The following is a 27,400-nucleotide window of genomic DNA, read 5'->3' on the forward strand; positions in this document are numbered from 1 at the left end:
TTTATTTAGGCAGAGATGCTGTCAATGAACAGTGTGAAATCCTTCAGAATCTGTTGGGATGAAACGGATCCCATAATAGGCAAAGCTAAGTCAGGATGGTGACATGAATTGATGGCGTACAAACTGATCCAAATTGAAAGCAAGGACTTCCTCTGAATTAGGGCTTCCTTGGTGGTTCAGATGGTAAAGAATCTGCCTGCAATGCAGGAGACCCAGGTTCCATCCTTGGCTCAGGAAGATCCCATGGAGAAGGGAATGACTACCCACACCAGTATTCTTGCTAGGAGAATTCCACGGACAGAGGAGCCTGGCGGGCTGTAGTCCCTGGGGTCACAAAGAGTCGGTCACGACTGAGTGACTAACACACACACACACACCTCTGAATTAATTTGCGATATCTGGTTCCTCCAGCAGGGACCCTCCTGGTTTCTCATTTTAATTGTAGATCAGCATATTCTCTCAGACAGTTCATCCCAGGAAGAGAACCTGGCAGGCAGTCCAACATGCTGGGGTGTTGGGCTGATGTTGGCCTTATCATCTGCAGGGCAGGTGATAAGCACATCTCCTTTCTAAGAGTTGGGCAGAAACAATGGTGGCCGAGAAACCAGGCCCTCATTTTCCAGCAGAAATCTCATTTCTTGCTGGTCAAGAGGGTTTGAAACACTAATGAATGGAAGAGAGATGGAGGAGGCACCTGGGAAAACCTCCAGTCATCAGGAAGGAAATGATTTCAAATATATTCACAGAGAGGGGCGGAGAACTGACCCAGTTTATTAGGAGATTAAAAAAAAATCCTTTTGTGTAAAGGAATTATTCCAAGTTTTTCTTCCTGTCCAGTGAAAAATAAAAAGAATGAAACCAAACCCTTGAAACTTGAACCAATTCAGGGCTACAAAGGCAACTGGCAATTTTGTTTGCAGAGGAGTCGAGGTCAAAGAAGAAAATATGCCATTTGTTTCTTACCCTAAACTGCTGCTTCTCCTGTTCTAATAGCCACTCAGCACTTCTGAAATTTCCTTTAACTAACTGTACCAGGGAGGTGAGCACTGTTTCTGAGCTGCCCATCCCCAAAGGGCAGGAAGGCACCGAGGGTGATGTCTGGAGAAAGTCTCACCTGAACAGGCTTTCTTGGTGCTGATGTGAATTACCAGGAGGTCCTGATATGAGCTCCACCCGCCACCAATCTCAGTGTCTCCTGAGGGCTGACCAAGAGTTACAAAACATCTCTTCTACTGAGCACAAACATCTGCAGTGGTCCCCACATCTAGTTGCATATCAAATCACATCAGTTCAGTTCAGTTGCTCAGTCGGGTCTGACTCTTAGCAATCCCATGGACTGCAGCATACCAGGCATCCTTGTCCTTCACCATCTCCCAGAGCTTGCTCAGACTCATGTCAATGGAGTTGGTGATGCCATCCAACCACCTCATCCTCTGTCATCCCCTTCTACTCCTGCCTTCAATCTTTCCCAGCATGAGGGTCTTTTCTAATGAGTCAGCTATTCATATCAGGTGGCCAAAGTATTAGAGCTTCAGCTTCAGCATCAGTCCTTCCAGCATCAGTCCTGTTCAGGACTTATTTCCTTTAGGATTAATTGGTTTGATAGCCTTGCAGTCCAAGGGATTCTCAAGAGTCTTCTCCAACACTATAGTTCAAAAGCATCAATTCTTCAGAGCTCAGCTTTCTTTATGGTCCAAATCTCACATCCGTACATGATGACAGGAAAAAAACATAGCTTTGACTATACAGACCGTTTTCAGCAAAGGAATGTCTCTGCTTTTTAGTATGCTGTCTAGGTTGGTCATAGCTTTTCTTCCATGAAGCAGGTGTCTTTTAATTTCATGGCTGCAGTCACCATCTGCAGTGATTTTGGAGTGCCCCAAGATAAAGTCTGTCACTGTTTCCATTGTTAACCCATCTATTTGCCATGAAGTGACGGGACTGAATGCCATGATCTTAGTTTTTTGAATGTTGAGTTTTAAGCCAACTTTTTGACTCTCCTCTTTCACTTTCATCAAGAGGCTCTTTAGTTCCTCTTTGCTTTCTGCCATAAATCACCTAGGGAACTTATTTTTTTAAAAAAATAGGTACTTCCCAGGCACACAGAATGGGAATTTCTGGTAGGACGTGGCAATCGACAATCACCTGGCTAGCTGAGGGAGCCTGATGCTACAGATCTGCCCCTGACTGCTGTCCTGCCGGGTCATAAACCATTCCCTGTGCCCCTCTCCTGCCCACCCAAAGCTCTCATGTCAGCATCACTGCTTGCACGTATGAAACAGAATCAAGGGACTGTCTCCACAAGCCCACTATTATCTAGCAGGTGCTGGGGGCCTCCCTCAGCCCTCTACCATTCGCACATTATCTTGGATTTGTTTTTCAGCTTGCAAATTGTCATTTTAGAAAATGTACAGGGAATTGGGAGCCACATTTCCAGGAGTTAGGAGAGGAGGACTGTGAAAGGAGAGACACGTCAAAAGGCAGGTCCTAGCATGGAGTCCCCAGGCTTCTGGAAAAGCCAAGCAGGTGGACCAAGATGGGGCACCTCAGCCCTTTGCTCTCACTCACTCACAGAGGCCTGCTCGCCCCATGGTGTGGGCCTGGTCTGTCTGGTCCATGGAGAGGCTGTTGATGGGGAGCTCCATGTTCACAGGGCTTCCCTGATGGCTCAGCGGTAAAGAATCTGCCTGCAATGCAGGAGACACAGAAGATGCGGATTCGATCCCTGGGTCAAGAAGATGCCCTGGAGGAAGGCATGGCAACCCACTCCAGTATACTTGCCTGGAGAATCCCATGGACTGAGGAGCTTGGTGGGCTACAGTCCACAGTGTCGCAAGGAGTCGGACGTGACTGAGTGACCGAATATGCACATATGCCGGGTTCATAGAGACGAGGCTCAGCCCTGGACTCCATCCTCACCACCAATGCCTGGGGCAGACCCCTCAGACCCTTGCCTACACGTGGGTCTCATCCTTCCTGACTGGATGGCCAGGACTCTGGATTCCACATTACCTGGAACCTTCTTTGTTCATTCCAAAACCATGGGCACCTCCAGCGGTAAGTCATCACAGGAAGGCCTGAGGATCCACAGAGCGGGCAGGGGTGTGTCTCCTGGGCTCATGGAGTTACCAGAAGGGAAGGGGAAAGGGTTTCAGAGGAGGTGGGGATGAATGCCAGCCTGGGCCCCAAGGCAGACTGTAAGAGGAGCTGGCATGTGAGCTCAGTTTGGACTAGACACTGTGAGTACTGGGGGGCACAGGGAGGAGTGTTGGGCTGCAGCCATGCAAGGGTTGGGGGAGGGGAGGGTGCACAGGCAAAGAAAAGGGGTGGGGTGCAAAGCCTAGTCAGAAATCACAGCGGATGGCTCTGGGTGGCAGACAAATAGTCCTGCGCTATTCTCCCCGTCATGTTTATGGATCGCAGTTCAGCAGTGAGTTGTGTTTCCTGGTGTGCTCATGAGGGGAGGTGAGCCCAAGGTCCTTCTACTCTGCCATCTTGAATTGCCCCCTCTGTCTTGCCCTCCTCTTGAGGCACTGTGGGGAGAGAGCAAATTAGCCAAGGTGGCGTGCTCAGGCTCTCTCACCCCACGTTTTGTAAATGAAGACTATGTAATAGCCGAGCTCACTTGCAGCACTGCGCATGTGCGTCACGAGGTACTCGCTTGGTCATGGGCTCCTCGCTTGGTCATGGGCTCCTGTGTGTGACACGCCTGTGTGGGCTTCACCATGAAAGCACTGGCTGCTGCTGCACTGGGGCTACACTGGAGTGACATCATGGGTATTTTATGTGAGCTTATGCTATGGCTCCGTTACAGTTCTGTTATGGTTCTGTTGTGGTTGCTGCTACGGCTGCTAAGTCAGCCAGGAGAGAGGCTGTGCTGTGGCTGCCGTGCCAGCCAGGAGAGAATAAATGTGTCTGCAGTTCCTATGGCTCCTCACATCTTCTTCCAGCCTCTTAGCTCGAGCCTTGCCTACCCTGAGTTCAGCGAACAGTGTGAACAGCAAGACAATTAGCGTCATGGATAGGATCTTCGATACAGGCACCAAGGAGGCATGTGGCCTCCGGGCCTCTCTAGACCTCTAGCTGCTGCTCAGACTAAGCTCCCAGACCATTGCATGGCTGTAGTCAGCCCCTGGATCTAGCTCCCCTGCAATGACCACATCTTGTTGCCACATAGGAACTATACCAGATCCTTCTGGAGGAAGGTGTCAAAGAAAGCTGGTTGCCATTTAACATCAGTTTTCTCCTTCCCCCATGACACACAAGTTCTCTCTGGGTTCATGGCTGCCCAGAACACCTTTCCAGACGCCCTTGAAGCTGGCATACAACATTCTGGCCAATGGGACACAGCAGCAGTATTCTGTGGCAACTTTCAGGACCTTCTTAAGGAATAGCTGGTGCACACCCTTGGCCTTCACTTTCTAGGTTCCTTCTTCCATCCATTTGAGCCTTGAGATGGGTGTGCTAAGTTGCTTCAGTTGAGTCTGATTCTTTGCGACCCTGTGGATTGTAGCCCACCAGGCTCCTCTGTCCATGGGATTTTCCAGGCAAGAACACTGAAGTGGGTTGCCCTTTCCTCCTCCAGGGGATCTTCCCGATCCAGGGATCAAACTTGTGTCTCCTGCTTTGGCAGGTAGGTTCATTACCACTAGCACGACCTGCGAAACCTGTCTTGACACTCAAAATGGTGGAGCTGGGAGCCGGAAGAAACCTGGGTCCCTGAGAACTTGGAGCAGAGCTTCATTTATGTGTGAGAGGAATACATATGTGTGAGTCACTTGGAGCAGAGCTTCATTTATGTGTGAGAGGAATACATATGTGTGAGTCACAGGGATTTCACGACCCACTGCCAAGTCTAATGTCAGCTGATAGACTGAGTTGCCCAAAGTTGACTCTGTATGAAAACCTTCTTGGACCTCAGATACAATGGCCAGGGGAACGCATGGAGTCATGACACAAAAGATTACAACTTCCTGATTCACTTCCCAAATCTTCCCCAATTTGTGTGAGGTTGGACATTTATTATTTTGCATGAGGTTTGGATGTAAAGTTTTACATCTGTCTAACATACTTTGCCTGGAAAATCCCATGGATGGAGGAGCTGCAGTCCATGGGGTTGCTAAGTCGGACACGACTGAGAGACTTCACTTTCACTTTTCACTTTCATGGATTGGAGAAGGAAACAGTAACCCACTCCAGTGTTCTTGCCTGGAGAATCCCAGGGACGGGGGAGCCTGGTGGCTGCCATCTATGGGGTCACACAGAGTTGGACATGACTGAAGCGACTTAGCAGCTTAGCAGCAACATGTACAAAGGGTGAGCATGAATCGCTCACGCTGTTTAAAATATTCTGCCACAGAACAGGGTCTCTCCAATGTCTCTTGTTGCAATCACCTTGGGGTGTGATCATTAAGAGTTCTTTGCCCTTCGGACTTGCACAGTCTGAATTCTATTTCCTGAACAATCAAGCAGCTATTTTTGCTGTGGATGCTGAGGCTCCTCACAGGAGTTACTCCCAGTTTCTAAACATCCTTCTTTGTAGTTGACAGAAACTCCCCAAACTTCAGGCACCTGTGTAATCTTTTGATTTTGTATTTCCTTATTTCTGCTGGACCACTTGTCTCAGCCTCAGCTCGCAGGGAGTCTGGGGTCTCAGATGATGAGCTTCTTCATTCTGAATGGCACTAAGATGTGGACCCTTTTAAAGACCATGTAGGGTTTGCACCATGCAAAGTAGTCCCTCAGAAGAGAAGCCATCATAGACATCCTCAGACACAACTGCCTCTGCCTGTCCTAACCCTTTAGAAAATACTTTCATCCACATTATCACTCTGCATCTTGGTCAAGTGTCACATTTGTCTTCCAGGAGACATATTTCAAACCAGGACCTGTTCTGATGTTGAGTACAGGTTGGACAGATGCAGGTACCCAGCAACTGAAAAAAATGTGCTAGTCCCCACATGAGTGAAGAGAAAAGGCTGCCCTAGCTAATCCTGATGGGATCATTTAGCTATTTTTGCAGTTTTATCATGAGCTTAAAAAATTCATTCTGGTTCTAAAAAGTAGAAATTTGCAGAGCCTTTAAATTAATACTTATAATTCATGAAAGTTTAGGCTTGGTCATATTTCCAGCATGTTTCCATTTATCAGCACCATCATTATTGATGACTCATGCTGTGTTAAAAGTGAAGAGTTTCAGTTTAGGAAAGTGAAAAATTCGGGAGATGGATGATGGTGAGAGCTTCACAGTAATGTGAATATACTTAGTGCCACTAAACTGTACAGTCAAATATGATTAAAATAGTGTGTTTTATATTATGTGACTTTTGTTGTTGTGGTTTAGTCAATAAGTCGTGTCCGACTCTTTTGCGACCACATGGACAGTAGCCCACCAGGCCCCTCTGTCTATGGGATTTCCCAGGCAAGAATACTGGAGTGTGTTGCCATTCTCCTCTCCAGGGGCTCTTCCTGACCCAGGGATAGAACCCACATCCCCTGCATTGGCAGGCAGATTCATTACCACTGAGCCACTTGGGAAGCCATGATTTTTAAAAAAAAGTGAAGGAAAAGATCTAGGTAAGAAAAGAGACTGCCTATCAGTTTCCAGGTTTAGAACAGCTGTCCCCAACCTTTTAGGCCCCAGGGACCAGTTTTGTGGAAGTTAATTTTTCCATGGACTGGGGGTAGGAGGCATGGCTTTGGGTTGATTCAAGTACATTACATATACTGTGCACTTTATTTCTAATCTAATCCTGCCACTGATCTGACAGGAGGTACTGGTCCACAGCCTGGAGGTGGGGGTGCGCTGACTTGGGGCACAAAACCTCAGGCCAGTCCAAACCTCTGAGGCTTTTTCACAAAACCAGCAGTCCTGAAACTGAACTAAGCCTCTGCTTCAGATGCTCAGAAGAAGCTTCTTAAGCTCTTTACAAAGCTCTCCAGGAGTCTTTTGAGCCAGCCAAGCATTCCTACTCAGACACGTGTTTGGGACCCGGAGCAGTACCTTGATATAGTATCTGATAAGGATCCTTCGGAGATCAAAAACCTGCAGCATGGTGGCTGCGTTGTTGTCCATGATGCTGTAGCCCTCCAGGATGTACTGGGTCCGTGTGATCTCCCAGGTGAGCCAGCGGAGGTTAAAGGCCGCGTTGCAGGACAGGAGGTGGGGCAGGTGGCCTGGTTTGCAGCAGCAGCAGCCCCTGTCATCCTCGTCACCCTCTGTGATGGCTTCCACCTCCCTCTGCTGGCAGTAGGTTCCTGGCAATAACAAACACGATGGAAGTTTACAGGAGGTCATAGGATAATCTTTGTTTAGAATGGATTTCCCCCTTTCCCTTACTAAGAGGAAGATGCTAAAGAGAGTCTGGAAATCAGAAGATTTGTATAGTTCTTAGTTCAAGCAAGTAACCCCAAATAAGTCACCAATCTTATAATCATTAATTCATTTATTCATTCATATTTATTTTGACTCTCATCTCCTCCTGTGTTGGTTTTTTTTTTTTTTTTTTTTTGTCTATGTATGTGTATGTGTGTGTCTTAGAACAGACACATTCTCATGACAGCCATGGACATCAATGCCAAAATGCAGAATGGTTATATGTTGGGGGCCAGAGTGAGGCACTCTGCCCATGGCAAGGGTCATGAGGAAGGAGGCTCGACATACGCAAAGGCGGGATCGAGCGAGCCTCAGGAGTCCCCCTGGAAATCCTCGAGCATCTACCCCTATAACCAGAGCCTGCCTGCTTTACTACTTTGTGCTCCCACCTACACCTCTGACTTTATGGGGGGCTGTCCCCACCACATCTTTCGGAGAAGGAGTTAACCTAGAGCTCCAGTTAATAAAAACTCCTGGGCATGACAAGAGTGTTTTAACCTACAAACTCCTCTGAAGGTTCTCTAGCCTGCCTGACAGGCTTGTTCGGCCACATGTGATTGCTCACAGCCTCCCAACCATGAGAGGCACGAGATGCTTTAAACCTTCTAAAAACAGGTTCCTTAGAAAAGTTAGAAAACTATTAGTATAAGTATAATGGGCTGATTAGAAATTGTATTGGTGAAGGGTTTTTCATTTGTTGAGCCAATGTTTGTTGCTAAGTCTCCACATCCCCTGCCCTTACACACATTAATGAATATATAGAAGAAATAAGTATTAACCTTTGATATTAATCACGTTAGACCTTAGGCTAAGTAAATTCTTTCCTTAACTAAAACCCACTACACCCTCACCCTATAGGAATGTAATTTTATTTGGGTGGCGTCTGTTTTAAGAATAATCACCCCTGGAGAAATAAGTGTCCTGGTTGACTGACCGCTGTCACAAGGAGAGGGTCATAAATTGTCAGCAGGCCCCCTGGCCAGATGATGATGTAACACCCCTAAGACCTCTGTATACATTTGTATGAAGCACCTGACTTTGATAAAAGTCAGGACTGCTGACCCCGCGTGACTTTTGCATAACATCTCAGTGTATAAAAGTAGACCATGGAAAATAAAGAATTGGGATCAGTTCCTCGAAAGACTGGTCTCCCCATGTCTCTCTCTCTCACTCTGGCTGAGTCTCCATCTGGAGCGCGGAACCCGCCATGCTTACTAATTATGCCTGGGCTTCTAAGATCCGACCGGGGAGGCCTCAGTGTCTCCTCTCCTTTGGGAGAATGGAAGGACGCCTGCGGCCTACGTAAGTGGTGCAAACTTCTTGTCTTGAAGTTTTATTGGTCTCCCGCGTAAACCAAGCTACTCAGCCTCTTTTCTCCACTGAATTTTCCTACTGAGCTATCCTCATTCTATTACTCTTTACATCTCTAATTAATATCTAATTGAAGCTATTGTATTCTGATCCTCGCCGATGCCGTCCCTGCTTCGAATACCCTGGATCAGCAGGGGCTGGACCCCGGCAGTTATATCCTTCAGTTTCCCTTTCCAAAAACCTGCAGGTCAAGGCTGAGCCAATAGGAGGCTAAAGAATGTGGCAGGTGGTGAAGTCAGAGCAACCAGATGCATGTTGAAGTGTTATGAGGAAGGGTGTCCTGGAAGACCTTCTTGGCCCAAGTGCAAGGGCATAATCACCTCACCTCATATGACTAGAAGCAGGACATCTGACTCCTTTAGCAAGTATTTTGAAACTTAATGCAAACATGAAACTGTCCCCACACCCATTTCCACATCGTTCACTTTTCCTGGGATCTTATCTCATTATTCACAATGCCTGGTACTTGGTAGGTGATAACAAAGTGGTTGGTGGAATGACTGAAGGAAAGGCTGGATGAACAAATGAAAGAATTCTTATCCAGATCACTATAGTACAGGCATGCATGCATGCTAAGTTGCTTCAGTTGTGTCTGACACTTTGTGACCCTATGGACTGTAGCCCGCTAGACTCCAGGCAAGAATACCGGAATGGGTTGCCATGCCCTTCTCCAGGGAATCTCCTGACCCCCACATCTCTTATGTCTCCTGCATTGGCAGGTGGGTTCTTTACTACTAGTGCCATACAGGCAACAGATACCTTATTGAGAAAATCCACAGGGCATGCAATAGCCTCTGGCTTCCCTGCTGGCTTAGACGGTAAAGCGTCTGCAATGCGGGAGACCTGGGTTCGATCCCAGGGTTGGAAAGGTCCCCTAGAGAAGGAAATGGCAACCCACTCCAGTACTCTTGCCTGGAAAATCTCATGGACGGAGGAACTTGGTAGGCTACAGTCCATGGGGTCACAGAGAGTCGGACATGACTGAACGACTTCATTTCACCTTTCACATTACTGGAGGAAGATAAAGACAGGCGATGTTTAAACTAAGTCTCTCTATAGTACCCATGAGTGAGATGGTCATAATAGATCACAGAGGAAAAACTGCAACCTTCAAATAAAAATGTACACACAGAAGTGTCATGATAACAGCCTATGAACTAGAAATCAAGATAAGGAAGAAGAGAATAAGCAGGTTGTTGTAACATAAAGTGAAACAGTGAAAGGCTGATCCTGGGTCTTAGGATTCCATTTGTCTTTCTCCAAGACCTCACCGCTTTGGGTCTGAGCTGCAAAGCACTCTTTATTAAACATTTCAGGGCGCTCTTTGCTCATTCTGTAATATGAAACTTTTATTCCTGCAGGGCAAGATGTATAGAAATAACACAGGTGAACCACAATCACTGAGTAACTCAAACCACATGTTGGGGGCACCCAGCGTGAATAATGACCTCCAAGTCCTAACTGAGCAGCCCACTGGAACCCCAGGACTGGGGGCACTGGACACACCAGCAACACTGGTTAATTATACGATTTGGGGAGAAATGTTCTTTCAGTGAAAGTAAGACAATCCATAGAAATAGACCTCACAAAGGAGAAGGACAAAGGGGGGAACTTCACCTCAAATAGATTAGCAAAACTCTTTCAATGACGTGTCTTGAGGGTTTTTTCCAGTTTCTGCTTCCTTCCTTCTTCTCCATCCAGGTTAGGCATTTATCCAGTTGGGCTGATGTCAGTGCTGTTTGTTTTACATCAAACTGGAAGGAGTGTGTGCGTGTATTCATGAGTACGTGAAGACAATGCATAACTTGGATTTCTACGATCTGAAGAAAATAACTTAGCGGCATCCTTTGTGAGAAGCAAGAGCTCATATCTACACTGATGAGAGGACTGGCTGAGGAAGGGGTTTCCTGTGAAGGACTGCTAGGCAGTCATAACTGCCCAAGGCTTTTAACAAACACCCAGGTCAGGTAAGTCTTGGTACCTTGTTTTAGGAATGAAAGGTTCATACAGTAAGCACCCTAGACAAGAAATTTCCAGTTGAGAACTTTATCTCCTATCGCTGACAATCCTTCAGCTCTACCATCTCCCACCTCCTCTCCCTCCTCCATTCAGTAGCTCTTCTTGCCTGTTCACTTGATGCCAGCCCCTATATGTCAGCTATTGTACTGTCCTACTGTGCTTTTCAAGGTGCTGTCCTGTAAGATTCAAAAGGTTTTCTTTATTTCTTGTGCTTGTTTTTAACACATTATTTGTGTGAAAAGTATTATAAACCTATTACAGTACTATATACCCAATTGCGTCAGTTGGGTACCTAGGCTAACTTTACTGGACATAGGAACAAATTGAACTTATGAACATGCTCTTGGAATGGACTCTGTTTGTGTGTAAGGGACTTACTGTAGTCAGGATCACACTGTAAAAGAATACGAGAATGATGAAACACAGCCATTTCTGCAAAGGTGCTAATTCTGCTGTTCACGTGAAAATCAGGCCCATGTTCTTCTCAGAGAGCCTCCCTGGGTGTAGAGCTGCTTCCTTCAAGGGGGACCGGAGGTCAGTTGCCCCACACTTGACCTTTTCCGGATGACTGTCTCTGGGGTTTCCACTGAACCGAACTCCTGGCATCTTTTATGTGGCCGTGTTCTCATGGTCTAAGTCAGTGGGACATGGAAAGCACTAAAAAAATATTTAAAAATGAATTTTGAGAGTATCTTGGAATCTTTTCATTCTGATAAATGATTGTGCCTCATGAAAGCTGTGAAAATTGAGTATTTGAACTGAAAATGTGTCCAGTAGATTCCAGATATCTTGCACACAGGATATGCATGAATTTCCCAAGTGCAGCCAAAATGCAGGGCAGCCATTGAGGCTGCGGCTACACCAGACGGGCCTCTCCTGACCACCTGGCCATGTCCTCCTCCTTTTCCTCGTTTCCAAAGGAGCAAACACTGCCTCCCTTTAAGCACTACTGGCCATCTTTACCAGGGACAGGTCAGTGCTGGCTTATTTATTCACACTTAATTCTAAAAAGATATGAAGTCAGTCTTAAAAGGCATACACAGTACAAAAGCAAATGATGAAATTTTAACTGAAGATGAGGACAGGAAAAACATAACACAGCCAGAAGAATGTCAAGAAGCCTTCACTTCCTTCTATGATGTCCTATAAATTTACTAAAGGTGGACCACTGATTTCACTCAGGCTTTCACCAACCAGTATAGAAAGATAATGAGGAGTTTCTCATGTCCTTAAGACAAAAGGAAAATAATTGCTTGGGAGGATCACAGCTATTTCTGTTGAAGACAGCAGAGAGATGACATCCCCAGACCATCACAGAGAGAACACTGTACAATATGGTGTCCACTGTCCTTATCAGCACTACACAAGTACAATCACGAGGTTCCACAGCTGTTCTAACAGGATTAAAGTACAATAAAGAAAAATTTCTATAGGTGACCAAAATAATTCAGTTTTAGGCATGTGGCTCTCCAGAGGTCTGGTGTCACCCAAGGGCGGATTCTGGAGATGCAGAAGGACTGGGAGGACCTCACACCTTTCAGGAACTCCCTGATATGGACCATGTCTCTCCACTTAGTTTTTAATTAATTAATGTTTTTGGTGCAGCCAAAAAAATTGGGATCTTAGTTCCCAGATCAGGGATCAAACCTGTGTCCCCTGCAACAAAAGTGCAGCAACTTAACCACTGGACCACCAGGAAGCGCCCCCCTCCAGCTAGTTCTGACAATGACTGTGTATTGAGGGGCGGTGTATTTTAACATACCTTCCCTGACAAGCACAGGAGTATAGCTATCCTGTGGGGCTGGTTAGTGCGGGCATGATTGCTTTAATGGTAGAGGTAGAGGTGACATTCTCTGGGGAAAACTGGGAAGCCAAAGGAGAAAGCCTATGAATGTGAGAAAGGAAGGGCAGGCAAACAAGAGCGGAGGAGGTGCCCTCCAGGCTGGGAAGTGGGGCTAAGATCCCTGGAGGGGAGAGGGGAGGCGCAGGGCAGGCCGACTAGAGTGGGAAGTTGATGCCTATGGAGACATTTGAACTTCATTCTGTAGGTAACAGATGGGTAACAGGTATTTTTAAGTCCCAAGGAACAGAGAGAATGTTGCACTTAAGAAACATTCCCCTGCGGCCTTGGGGGAGTATAGAGGGGAGACTGGTCTTGGGGCAGTCAGTCACCCACAGTCCCATTTCAAGTGAAGAGTGATGGGACAGAAACTAGGGTACAGGCTGTTTATGGAGAAACCGGAGGAAATGACGGAGGCGCTGAGCCATTATGTGATGGGGACTTCAAAGGATGCATTAGAACGGATCCCCTGCAGCAGTACGGCTGCACTGGAAGAATGTCAGCTTGTTTACAACCTTCCAGCAAGAGTAGGCACATGAAAGCCCAAATGCACAACGTGTTTAAGATCGGGCTTCCTGGCCCTCCAAGTTCCTCTTTATCTGATGTGAGTTGTCCCAAGGACTGGCTAATTGGATTCCACAGAAAACCGCAAATACCATCAACATTATGATGCTTTGTGTTATCCACTAATTGTTGTTCTGTCACTAAGTTGTGTCCGACTCTTTGCGATCCCTTGGGCTTCAGCACGCCAGGCTTCCCTGTCCTCCACTACCTCCCGGAATTTGCTCAAGTCATGTCCATTGAGTCAGTGATACTATCTAACCATCTCATCCACCAATAATGGTTTACACTAACTTTACTAGACGTTTATTTGAGCTGAGTTTTGAAATGGTCACAGCTTTCATCAGCCTGACATGCCAGGCGTATGGGGATGATGTTTTCTATATGCTACGCAGTGAAGTCTCCTTGAGGGGCTGCCAGAGAGAAGTTTAGATTATCCTTAGACTAGCCAGCTTGTGGAGTGGGGGATAATTAGGCATAGAAGGAGAAGAAGGCGTCAGAGGATGAGATGGCTGGGCAGCATCACCAATGCAATGAACATGAACTTGGGTCAACTCTGAGAGATAGGGACAGGAAGGCCTGGCATGCCGTGGGTGTCCATGGGGTCACAAAGAGCCGGACACACCTGGGCTACTGAACAAAAACAGTGGCTGAGCAGGTGCAGGTGCAGTGTACAGTTTGGGATGTATACTGGACTATTATTGCATAAAATGCATTTCCTTCTGAGATCACAAGTAAGCTTGTTCCTGAATTGCTCAGGTCCACAAAAGGAAGAGGTTACCAGATACAATAAGTTCCCTGCATATGAACAAGTGCCATTCTAAGACAGCATTTGTAAGTTCAATGCACTCATAAGAGTAACAAAGTTAGCCTAGGTATCGCCCTAACATAACCAGCTATTCATTACTGTACTGTAATAGGCATACAATACTTTCCACACAAATGAGACACAAAAAACAAACACAAAAAATAAAGAAGACACTTTTAATCTTACAGGACAGCACCTTGAAAGTACAGTAACACAGCACAACAGCTGGCATACAGTGGCTGCATGCATGTTTGCATCTTTGAAATTCACACCTTGAAGGCACATTTGTAGGGGACTTACAGTATAGTCACTGCTGAGCTCAAAGCAGTTCACTTTATGCTAAAGCTGAAACTCCAGTACTTTGGCCACCTCATGCGAAGAGTTGACTCAGAAAAGACTCTGATGCTGGGAGGGATTGGGGGCAAGAGGAGAAGGGGACGACAGAGGATGAGATGGCTGGATGGCACCACTGACTCGATGGACGTGAGTCTCAGTGGACTCCAGGAGTTGGTGATGGACAGGGAAGCCTGGCGTGCTGTGATTCATGGGGTCGCAAAGAGTTGGACACGACTGAGCGACTGATCTGATCTGATAGTTGCTTTACAATGCTGTGTCAGTTTCTGCTGTACAGCAAAGTGAATCAGCTGTATGTATACATATATCCCCTCTTTCTGGATTTCCTTCCCATTTAGGTCACCACAGAGCACGGAGTGGAGTTTCCTGTGTCACACAGTAGTGCACTCGAGTGTCTTTTAACTGTCACACTGAGAGTTTAGGAGAAGTGTATTGGCTCAGTGTGCAGTAGAGAGAAAACTATATGAAAATAATTTATAGCATGTTTGATTTTGTGGTCATAGCAGAGATTTTTTATTATAACAGTTCTGTCTTCCAAAGAGCCTCAATTTGCTTCACAATCTGGCCATAGAAATACAATCTGTTTTATGACCTGTTCAGCAAGTGAGATTTTGAATGTGGCATAACAGTTTTTCTCAGAGAATTTTTATATTCAATATTTTAAAAATTTTAATTTCTGTTTATGGGACATTTACCAACTTAAAAAGTAACCTCTCAGAGAGCATCTCATTGATTGCACACATCAACCCAGCTATGCAGATGTAATCTCTTCTTTTAGTAATAATTTCTTCTAGTAAAATAAGGACACTGAGTCTTCAAAACATCTTGTCTAGTAGGAAGTTCTGGCCTTTTGAATTCAAAGTCCATGGTTTTCCCTTATCACAGAGTGTCTCATGAGCCTTGACAAATTACAAGCAAAAGTTCCCTGAATTTACTTTTTCCTTCTAGCCTATAGGAGAAAATGAAATAAACCAAATCCCACAGTGCACAAGGGAATTTATGGTGGGCAAATCTGAAGCATAAGAAAGGCTGAAATATATACAATAATGGTATCTGTGAATGATATGGTATCCCCCCCCAACCCTCCATTTCTAATGAGAAAAACCAATGCATTCAATCTTACTGAGTCATTTACTTTCTAATTAATATTTAATTCAAACAAGCATTATCTTGCTTTTCTCCCACACACTTTGAGTGTTGAATGTTAAAATACGCAGACTCTGTTAATGTTCTCCAGGAAAGCACTTCTCCTTTCCCAGACTCGTTATCTGGACAAGCAGGGCTTTGTCTTGTTCACCAATATGTCTCATAACTTGAAGAAAAATACGCATTGAGGAATTCTGAGTGAGAACCTATTATTTCATGGGTAAAGTTTGGAACCAAGGGACTTAACAGCTTCCTCAAGCTATACAGACAAAAGAAGTAGACTCACTAATGACCTAATTGTTGCCATAGAGAAGAGAATTCTAGCTGGTTCCAAGATTAGTGGGAGCTCTGACTATTCGTGGATTAGCCAGTTAGGATAAGGGTTTGGGTTGAACTAGCTTTAGATTAGATTAGGTTACATATTTTTAGAATGTCCCCACAGGGTGGTGATTATGGGGTGTTAGCCAAACTATGAGATGGCTGATAACATTTCACACAGACAGGAATGCAAATCTCATTTTTGTGATATTTTCCAGGCCTGATGGTAATGTGTGGCTACCTCTTGATAACTATGCCTTTGCTTTCCATGTTCGTCCTGCAGGAGCCGTGCAGTTTGCGTGGTTGCTAAGGCAGTCAGCAATTCAAGAAACTGAGCTCCTAAACGTGGTGGTTCTGTATTAACGCTTAGAAGTATATTCAGGTCAAAGTTTTCTTTTTGAATTTCAGCAGCCAAAGAGATGTAAAGACAATGATTATTCCTTCTTTTTTTTTTTGGTAATCTCTCCTTATTTTTCATTCCTTCTTTCCTTCCTCCTCCTTCCTTCCCCCTCTTTCCTTCCTTCTTCCTTCCCTGCCTCCTTGTTTCCCTCCCTCGCTCCCTGCCACCTTCCAAGGCCATGGAGTTTACTACAAAGGTCATGGACTTTGGAGTCAGCCACAACTAGGCATTTACCCCTCCTCCACCACTGACTTTGAAGCCTTGGGCTTCCTCCCTGGGAGGAAATTCTATCAAACTCCCGCAGGGAGTTCAACTTTCTCCCCATAACATGGGGAAGGCCGTATAACTCCTGGACTGCTGAGCCATCAGAGCTGGAAAGAACTTTTTTGTTGTTGTTGTTTCTTTCTTTTTAAAAAAATCAATTTATTTATCATAATTGGAGGCTAATTACAATATTGTTGTGGTATTTGCCATACACTGACATGAATCAGCCTTGGGTGTACATGTGTTCCCCATCCTGAACCCCCCTCCTACCTCCTTCCCCATCCCATCCCTCTGGATTGTCCCAGTGCACTGGCTTTGAGTGCTCTATTTGGGCACCATCAAACCTGGACTGGTCGTCTCTTTCACATATGGTAATATACATGTTTCAATGCTATTCTCTCAAATCATCCCACCCTTGCCTTCTCCCACAGAGTCCAAAAGTCTGTTCTTTATATCTGTGTCTCTTTTGCTATCTTGCATATAGGGTTGTCATTGCCATCTTTCTAAATTCCATATATATATGTTAATATGCTGTCCTGGTGTTTTTCTTTCTGACTTACTTCACTCTGTATAAACAGGCTCCAGTTTCATCCACCTCATTAGAACTGACTCAAATGAATTCTTTCTAATAGCTGAGTAATATTCCATTGTGTATAGGTACCACAGCTTTCTTATCCATTCATCTGCTGATGGACATCTAGGTTGCTTCCATGTCCTGGCTATTGTAAACAGTGCTGTGATGAACATTGGGGTACACGTGTCTCTTTCAATTCTGGTTTCCTCGGCGTTTATGCCCAGCAGTAGGATCACTGGGTCACATGGAAGTTCTATTTCCAGTTTTTTAAGGAATCTCCACACTGTTCTCCATAGTGGCTGTACTAGTTTGCATTCCCACCAACAGTGTAAGAGGCTTCCCTTTTCTCCACACCCTCTCCAGCATTTATTGTTTGTAGACTTTTTGATAGCAGCCATTCTGACCGCTGTGATATGGTACCTCATTGTGGTTTTGATTTGCATTTCTCAGATAATGAGTGATGTTGAGCATCTTTTCATGTGTTTGTTAGCCATCTGTATGTCTTCTTTGGAGAAGTTAAGTTTTTTGACCCATTTTTTGATTGGGTCGTTTATTTTTCTGGTATTGACCTGCATGAGCCTCTTGTATTTTTTTGAGATTGATTCTTTATTCAGTTGCTTCATTTGCTATTATTTTCTCCCATTCTGAAGACTGTCTTTTCACCTTGTTTATAGTTTCCTTTGCTGTGCAAAAGTTTTTAAGTTTAATTAGGTCCAATTTGTTTATTTTTGCTTTTATTTCCATCAATCTGGGAGGTGGGTCATAGAGGATCTTGCTGTGATTTATGTTGGAGAGTGTTCTGCCTGTATTTCAGAGCTGGAAAGAAATTATAATCACACCAAGGTTTTGATGAAGAAATTGAGACTCTGAGAAGTCAAGTCACATGTGTGCTCCCACTGAACATCCTGACCTAAAGTGGAGTTTTCTATGCACCTGGGAAATTGAGGACATTATATCCCAGTTATTTCATGTTTAATAAACCAAATGAACACTATGGTACAAATTTCCAACCAAAAGGAGGAATGAAAAAAGAAAATGGTCAGGTAGAATGAAAAGTTTTTGTTAAGAGCTCTGTGGGTTTGCCCAGCTCTAAGCTGGAATCAAGATTGCCCGGAGAAATATCCACAACCTCAGATATGCAGATAATACCACTTTAATGGCAGAAAGCAAAGAGGAACTAAAAAGTCTCTTGATGAAGGTTAAAGAGAAGAGTGAAAAACCTGGGTTAAAATTCAACATTCAAAAAACTAAGATCATGGCATAAAGTTCCAGCACTTCGTGGCAAATAGATGGCAAAAAAGAGGAAACAGTGACAAACTTTAATTTCTTGGGCTCCAAAATCATTGCAGACAGTGACTGCAGCCACAAAATTAAAAGACACTTGCTCCTTGGAAGAAAGGTTATGACAAACCTAGACAGCATATTAAAAAGCAAATACATCACTTTGCTGACAAAGGTCTGAATGGTCAAGCTATGGCTTTTCCAGTAGTCATGTATAGATGTGAGAACTGGACCATAAAGGCTGAGCACCGAAGAACTGATGCTTTCAAACTGTGGTGCTGGAGAAGACTCTTGGGAGTCCCTTGGACAGCAAGAAGATCAAACCAGTCAGTCCTAAAGGAAATCAACACTGAATATTCACTGGAAGTCCACTGATGCTGAAGCTGAAGCCTTAATACATTGGCCACCTGATGTGAGGAGCCAATTCTTTGGAAAAGACCTTGATGCTGGGAAATATTGAGGGCAAGAGGATGAGATGGTTGACTGGCATCATTGACTCAGCGGACATGAGTTTGAACAAAGTCAGAAAGATAGTGAAGGACAGGGAAGCCTGGTGTGCTGCAGTCCATGGGGTCACAAAGAGTCGGACACGACTGAGCGACTGAACAACAAACAACCCCTAAGTAGCTCTGAGTCTTGGGAAATAATTCATCTTGAGGGGTCTGGATTTCCCCATCAGTTAGATGGGAGGAAGTATGGGGATTAAGGCCAATCTGGAGGTAGATGTCACCTTCACAGGCAGGAGAGTGCTTTGTATCTTATAAAAGTCTCTATCCAATGCCCTTTTTTTTTTTTTTGCTCCTATTCTTGGTTCTTCTTCATTTGTAATGACAGGATTTTCAAGTTGTCTGACTCCTTTTGTTGGCAGCTCTGTTCTCCTCATTCATGTTTCTCCTCTTTTATAGAAATAAGCCAAACCATCAAGCTAGGTCACTTGGATGACTAACAGAGAACAGAAATGGATTGAACAGATAATCAACTCTCACTTTCCCATTTTTCTGTGTCTGCCTACCCGGATGATGGTTAAATACAACAGATTCCATTATTTTGAAAAGCCTTGAATTTAGTGCTCCTCACACTGAGGGCCTTCTAAAGTGCATTGTCTGTTTCCTTGACCTTCAACTTAAAGCTAACTAATCTACCAATTCTTGAATGGTTTCCTTAAAGGCTCTCTGGTTGGGTAGATGCAAGAAATACTCATAAACCAAGAGCAGCAGTACAATCATGTTTCCTTACATGAACAACAACAACAACACAAAAATGTATTTCTATTCTGGGATGCATGGGCCAAAAGAATAGAACAGAAAAACGTGGCTTCTTTATTTGTATTCTTAGTTTGAATTTATTCTACTATAGTACCATCCAATGGAAACAGCATGGGCCATGAACCTACATCAATTGTTTGGGCTACTCAGGTTCTAAATCCTTATTCCAATGTTGGGAAATTACCCGCTGTGCCAGAGGCTGGCTAACTGTTCAGCAAACTTTTTACTTTTTCTCCTGGGTACTCAGCTATACAACATTTCTCTTATGCATGTTTGAAATGTGTGCTCAATGCCTTCAGTCTTGAATGACTCTTTGAGATCCCATGGACTGTAGCCCTCCAGGCTCCTCTGTCTATGGGATTCTCCAGGCAAGAATACTGGAGTGGGTTGCCATTTCCTACTCCAGGGAACCTTCCCCACCCGGGAATCAAACCCACGTCTCCTGTGTTGGCAGGAGGAGCCTTTACCACTGTGCCACTTGGGAAGCCTCCTGACTAACCCTTCGATTCAAAGATCAGTTAAGTTTGCCAAAGATGCTATAAGCCACATGAAACTTGTGCTATAACTATAATTCAGATTCAACTCAGCGAACCTTAAAAGTTCTTCCCTTGAGTTCCAGGAAAAAATGGAAAGCTCTCAAAAATAGGCAGTTCTATTGCATTATTGTACCCAGACACTTAATTTCTACCACCTACTGTGGCATTTTCTGGTATTTGAGAAAAATATCAGGGAAATGTTGCTTCTCTATTCTTTAGAGTCTGATCATCCCTCCCTTGGCCCAATAACCTTTTCCCAAATAAGCTCCCTAAATTAGATTCCTGGAATTTGTAAGGACGTGCAAGAATTCTCCTTGGGTTATAGGTTTTAAAATATGAAGTGACGGCCATTAGTTCTTGGTGGAAACACGTCCTTTGGTCACTGTGAGGTTCTAGAAGGCATGACCGGGCTGTTTACCTGTCTAGCATTGTCGGTGACCCCGTCCTCCCAGAGCACCTGGAAACCACATCTAGCTACTTGGTGCATCCTTGTAATCACACCAGTTGTTCCCTCTTCTCCGTTCTAACTGCAGCCCCTCCTCTGCTGAGCTGACCAGACCCCAGCACCCTTTCTGATTCCAGCACCCTTTCTCTGGCCCCCAGGCACCCCGCGCACTGTGCTGCTGTAACAGCCACCTCTCTGGCAGTAATTACTTATCATGTGCCTGTCTTCTAAGGGAGGCTTCAAGCTCCACAAGGCAGGGCCTTTACTTCTCTACTCAGAGCACCTAACTTACTGCTTGACATATAATCAGTGCTGAATAAATATCTCCCAAAAGAGCATTAAGAGCTTCCCAGGTGGCTCAGCAGTAAAGAATCTGCCTGCAATGCAGGAGACCTGAGTTCAGTCTCTGGGTCGGGAAGATCCCCTGGAGAAGGAAATGGCAACTGACTCCAGTACTGTTTCCTGGAAAATTCCATGGACAGAGGAGGCTGGCAAGCTACAGTTCATGGGGTCACAAAAGAGTCAGACACAACTTAGTGACTAAACAACAACAAAAATGAATATTAGTCACATATGTCCAACTAGTATGTGATACATTCACTTGGATGAATCCAGGGCATTTAAAAAAAAAATATTTAAAATGGGGCTCTTGATTGCATCCTCAAAACCAATGTGCCACTCCTTATCCAAGCTTCTCAGTTTCAGTAAATGCACCAATGTCCATCGGGCTCTCGACCTAGAAATCAGGAAGCATACTGAGCACCCCACCTTCCCTCACCCCAACATGCAGGCCTGTCCTCCACCTCTGAGCCTCCCAGCACATCTCTGCCTCTGCCGTCCTCTCTTGCTGGGGTGACTACAGGACACTCCTAGGTGGTTCCCTCTTTTCTCCTTTCATCCCCTCCAGTACATCTTCCACACAGCAACCAGAACAAGCTCTAGGTCAGTCATTCCCATTTCCAGAACATTCCATGGCTCCTAACGGTGCACAGAATAAAATGCAGCACCTCCCCCTGTCTGGGAGAAACCCCATGACCCCCCCCCCAACCCCGCCTCTCTGGTCATGGCATTCCTCCTGGGTTGCTCCAGACTCAGACATTCAGTGCTTCCCAATTCCTGGCCTGGAACATTCTTCTCCCTGTTCTCCTTCTCAGGACCCTTCCCTGACAAACCTCCTCACCTTCTGCACTGATTGTGGTCATAGAACTTTATTTACCTCCTCTGTACTGTTCCTTAAGCTGTGATTGGTTTGCTCTTTTGTTTGCTTGTTTATTTGCCACGTCATGAGGGTAAGACTCAAGGTCACGTGCCATTGCATCCTCAGCATCAGAATGTGGCCTGACACAGACAGGGTGTTGAGGTAGAGAAAATCATGTGTGAATGAAAGACTACACAAAGAACCTGGGAGACAGGGCCACAGGAATATCCATGATGCTGATCCCTGAGTGATCACCATACAACTGCAGCGTCTGATTCATGGAAAAACCAGGATCACTCTTCAAAGATACAGGCAGACTCAGTAACCACAGAGCAGTGAGCACTCATGTAGTGCCTGCAAGTGGGCTTCCCAGGTGGCTCACTAGTAAAGAATCCACCTGCCAATGAAGGAGACATGGGTTTGGTCCCTGGATTGGGAAGATCCCCTGGAAAACGAAATGTCAACCCACTCCAGTATTCTTTCCTGAGATATTCCATGGACAGAAAAGCCTGGTGGGCTACAGTCCATAGGGCTGCAAAGGAGTCAGACACAACTTAGCACCTAAACAACAGCAGTGCCTGCATATACGTGATCTCAGTTAAATCACACAACTGTATGAGGCAGTCATTCTTCTTATTATCATTTTACAATTTTTAACAAAACTCAGAGATACTAAATGACTCACCCGCAACAGACTATGGCATTTGTAACCCAAGGAAGCAGGTTCCATTTTAGGTCTAGCTGACTCCACATGGAGCCCCCATGCATGGTCCACATTTATTTAATGCTTCTGAGTTTTTCCCCAAATAAAACCAAAGTTCTGACTTGCTACTCCTAAGGTTTACACCAGACTGTACATTTAACCTGATTACTAATTCAGATGACTGGACTTTCTTTATATCCAAATACATGATGAGATGTGGTTGTAGCAAGCTCCCTAACTCATTCTCTAGGACAGGCATCCCACTCTTCCTTTTTAAGGATGACTTCTTAGGAAAGCTCTGCATGATAATTCACTCAAATGACCAACTTCCAACAACTTCCACAGTAAAGAGATTCTTACCTCGGAATTCCAGTCCTCTAAGTTGAAAGGTGACAAGGCCATTGCCGATTTCAATCAGGTGAACGAAAGCATTGAGGTAATCCGAAGCCAAAATAAAGCAATCGCCAGAGCTGTAGTTGCCCCACCGGCCAAGGATGAGGTCTCCACAGAGGGACTCCTGGAGCGCCCTTGTCAAGTGCTCATAAAAGATGGAATTGAGGTTGTTGCCATCGCTCCCTGAAGACAGGACAAGAAGTAATACGCCCAGTGAGTCCTGCTCCAATGTGCTCTACCTGGGAGACAGGCAGCTGTCACCTGATTAGGGGTGAATCAGACTCCTCAGACCTTTCGCCCGTTGTGGTGGGTTTTGTGAGACCCTCCTATTTCTTCCCTCTATGCTCTTTCTAGTCAATGTCATCTACATAAATGAACTGAATTCCTGTCTAAATGAGACACCTGACAAATTCCTATCTCCAACAGAGATCTCTTGCCTGGACTCTAGACCTGTCTACTTCCTCGTCTACTTAACATTTCTTGTATGTTTCCAGTGTTTCTCCTCCATCCAATGTGTTCAAGTCAGGCCCTGCCCCCCCAGTCCCGCCCCCAACCTGCTCTCAGCTGTCCAGTTGGCCACAACCTAGGCATCTTTCTTCCCACTCCTTCCCAGCTAGGGCTCTTCCCAGCTAGGGCTCTCAATTTCACATTCTTCAAGTATTTTTTTTGCATCTTCCTACTTTTTTCCATTCCCATTACCCTTGCTTTATCCCAAGTTACACGGTCTCTCAGGTAGAGGACCACAAGGGTCATGTGACTGACCTATGGGTCTTCACTAGGACGTGCTTGCTCATCGATTCTCTACCCCCCAGCCAGAATGACCTTTCAGATGAAAGGAGAACGTGTCACCCAGGACCCTCCAGCCCATTTCCTAAAGTGGTTTGTTAGGGCTCTTAAGGTAGAGACAAGACTTCATAACATCACCTGTAATAGGGTCCCATAAGTCATCCTCCAGGAATAAGCTAGGACACCAGCCTGATCAAACCTCAGGTGTATGGTCACACCAGGGGCGGTGTGTGCTCTGCTCCCCACTTCAGTGTCCATCCTCACCTCTCACTCATCTCTTCCTCAGTCTTCACACTTAGCAACACAGAACTTCTCCCAGTTGAGTGACTCACCTGCCCCTTCCCACCCTGGGCCTTTGCAGAGACTAATCTTTCTGCCTGGTTTCCCTTCATTCTTCTCTGTCTTATTACCTCTACTAATCTTTAGATCCGGAGAAGGCAATGGCACCCCACTCCAGTACTCTTGCCTGGAAAATCCCATGGATGGAGGAGCCTGGTGGGCTACAGTCCATGGGGTCGCTAAGAGTCGGACACGACTGAGCGACTTCACTTTCGCTCTTCACTTTCATGCATTGGAGAAGGAAATGGCAACCCACTCCAGTGTTCTTGCCTTGAGAATCCCAGGGACAGGAAAGCCTGGTTGGGTTGCTGTCTATGGGGTTGCACAGAGTCGGACACGACTGAAGCGACTTAGCAGCAGTAGCAGCAGCAGCAATCTTTAGACCTCTGTTCCACAGCCACTTCAGGGAAGCCTTCCTTGACCCCTTTGCCAGGCCATGTTATAGGGCATCAGGACTATGACCCTCTGCTTGAAAGCACTTGAAACAGTTGGAATTTGACTTTGGTTTTTTTGTGTATATATGGTTATTCGATTAACATCTGATTTCTCCAATGCACCCTACGGTGGTGAAGGAAGACTGAATTTGTTTATTTTTGTATCTCACTACTGGCAGATTCTTAATATGCAGTAATGACTATCTGTTGAATAATAGATGACAGCATAGATGATACAGCTTTGTTAAGAGAAATTTTGCTTTTGAGAACATAATCCATTAATCCATTAAGTAACTCCAGGGTTTCACTGAGAAATAGTTTACAGACAATAAATAGTGTGTGTATAGTAGTGTATGTGTGTGTGTGTGTGTGTGTGTTAAGTCACTTAGTCATGTATGACTCTTTGTGACCCCATGGACTGTAGCCCACCAGGCTCCTCTGCCCGTGGAATTCTCCAGGCAAGAATACTGGAGTGGGTTTTCATTTCCTTCTTTAGGGGATCTTCCTGACCCAGGGATTGAACCCATGTCTCCTGCATTGCAGGCAGATTCTTTACCATCCGAACTATAGGGAAGTTTTTTATATATACATATATATATATATTATAATATAAATAATTATTGATAGTATGTATTGTGTAAAAAGTACATATATATGCATATATACATATATAACTGTAGTCTACAATATAAATAATTATTGCTAGTATACATTTTATATATTATATACAAGTATATAAATTATTATGTATCAATGCCATTGACTCATTTTAAGTTATATATGTATATAAAACTCAGATTTATTGAGGCATAATTTACAGAGAGCAAAATTTGCCCTTTTTAGTGTCCGGTTCTATGAATCTTAGAACAATGCTTACAGTCACATGGCCACCACTTGGAACGCGGCACTGTGTCGCATCCACACCGAGGTATACAGCAGTCATTTGTTTTGTTTCGTTTGTATGTAGTTACTACAGCTTGCTTAACCATTCAGTAGCTGAAGGACCTCTGGGTTGTTTTCAGTCCTGGTGAATATGAGTAAATCCACTCACGATATTCACGAGCAGAAGTTCATAAGAACATGTTGTCATTTCTCCTGAGTCAAACCCTAAGAGTGGCCCTACCGTTCTCCAAAAAGGCTGAACCATTCTGCACCCCAGTCGCAGGGACTGAGAATTCTAGTTGTTCTGCACCCTTGCCAGGACCGTTGCTTGTTTGTTCAAACTTAGCCATTCAGATCGAATGGATGAGTACATCAAGGGAAGGAAAAAGGAAGGATGCAGCAAAGGAGATGGAGTGAGGGAACACCCTGCTTCCCAATAAAGGGCCAGTGTGTTTCAGGGGCATGAAACTGGGGGTTCTTGATGCATTTCGCGTACTGGCTGGGCTGACTCCTTTTATTCCCTCTGTCAGATCTCTCATGATGAAGACAGAATCTTTTTTGAGAAGGCTGGGTAAACTGGGAAGTGGCCTGGCCTGTGGTCCTGGGAGTGGAAGAAGTGCTGGGAGGGGCTGGAAGGGAAGTTGTACCAGTGTTTTGACTTAAGGAGTATCTTTTCTCTGGGGAGTAAACTCTGCCTCCAGAAAGTCAGAGAAGCATAGAGTTGCCCCAAAGAGAAGAGGCCCAAAGCAAAGCTCAAGGACCCCTTCTAGGCCAGCTTCTGGAGTGGAGACAGAGATTCAGAAAGGTTGGCAATAAAGATCTGTGAAGATCTGAATGGAGCTTTCCTGCTCTGTACCCTCAGGAACTGGAGCATCATTGAGGGTGCAGGAAGGTGCCGACTGGCCCCGAGCACACCCACGTAAGAAAGAGCACTGATCCACGGCTAAGAAATCTACAAGATAACACTATCAAACTATGGATATCAGGGCTAGGCATTCACGACAGTTAAAAGCCAAACTGAAATGGGTGCATTTATAACCTATTTATGATTAATGGAAAGAAACAAACTGCTTTATGGACTGAGTTGTGTCATGTCCTCTAATAAGGTATCAGTATGCTTAATTTTCTATGCAGATTAAGCCTGCCTGACCTGCAGTGCTATTCATTTTCTCTGATGAAGCAGCATGCATCCAGAGATGCTAATTGGAGATTACTCCGAGTCTCTGGTACTTTTAAAGAAAAAGCCTTAACAACAGAATTAACTTTTGCTTAACTGTTCAAACTGTTTGATGTACAAATAAAACAATTTAAACCATGAAAAGCTGAGATCTTAGAACACACTGACCACACATCTGTATAATTAGATGAAAATGAGACAAAATTATGAACAACTAAAAGCACAATGTACTTATGAAACTGTCTAAATGCCTAATGTCAATGGCCCGGCAAAATTAGAATCCCATGGCTTCACATTAGAGATATTTATACTCCAACCACACCCCCTTCAAATTGGGCTGATACAAAGTTTAACAAAAAATAAACCAGCCTCTCCAGATATTTTCAAGTTTCAAATTATGATTTCAAATTAATCATGTATATGCAATTCAAATATAGCTAATAAGCAGGATACAATTCTTCCTAGACAATATTTTTGGCACAGAGGAGACAGTGAGGTGGATTAAAAATAGAGAGTGGTTTAAATTTGCATACTGACATGAGGGGAAAAAAGGTCGAATGCTTCAAAATGAAATAGATTACAGGAAGAAAAAAGTAACTTCCTGTTACTATGGCAGATAAATCTTTCCATAGATTAATGTTGTACAAAGACTCTGAAGATATCCAGACCCTGGATCCTGGAATGGCTTGCCTTTAAGGACATCATAATGCTGATTTTTTTGCCAGAATACCAATACCAAGGTTTACTGTCTGTATTTGATGTTTAGCATGTACAAACTAAAATGTTGTAATCAACAGTCATTCAATATTGAAAAGAGATCTAATCAGTTCTAAATCATGGAGGAATCCATTTCTAAACCAAATCAGGATACTTGATCAGTTCTATTTGCACAGTTTTATTTTTACCATCAGCATATTTACCAAGACATGCA

At 44.6% G+C, this 27,400-nt stretch overlaps 1 protein-coding gene across 2 annotated transcripts in view; it reads right to left on the reverse strand.

The window, feature by feature from the left end:
* The window catches only part of PCNX2 (pecanex 2), a 311,141-nt gene that overhangs the window by 47,038 nt on the left and 236,703 nt on the right, over window positions 1–27,400 (reverse strand). For both annotated transcript variants that reach the window (XM_061404843.1, XM_061404842.1), the window contains 2 exons: window positions 22,819–23,034; window positions 7,004–7,257 (listed from right to left, as the gene is read on the reverse strand). In XM_061404843.1, the coding sequence (XP_061260827.1) occupies window positions 7,004–7,257; window positions 22,819–23,034 (470 nt within the window). The remainder of the gene's footprint in view (window positions 1–7,003; window positions 7,258–22,818; window positions 23,035–27,400) is intronic.

The sequence above is a fragment of the Bos javanicus genome, chromosome 28 (genome assembly GCF_032452875.1).
Source record: "Bos javanicus breed banteng chromosome 28, ARS-OSU_banteng_1.0, whole genome shotgun sequence".
NCBI classification, from domain to species: domain Eukaryota; kingdom Metazoa; phylum Chordata; class Mammalia; order Artiodactyla; family Bovidae; genus Bos; species Bos javanicus.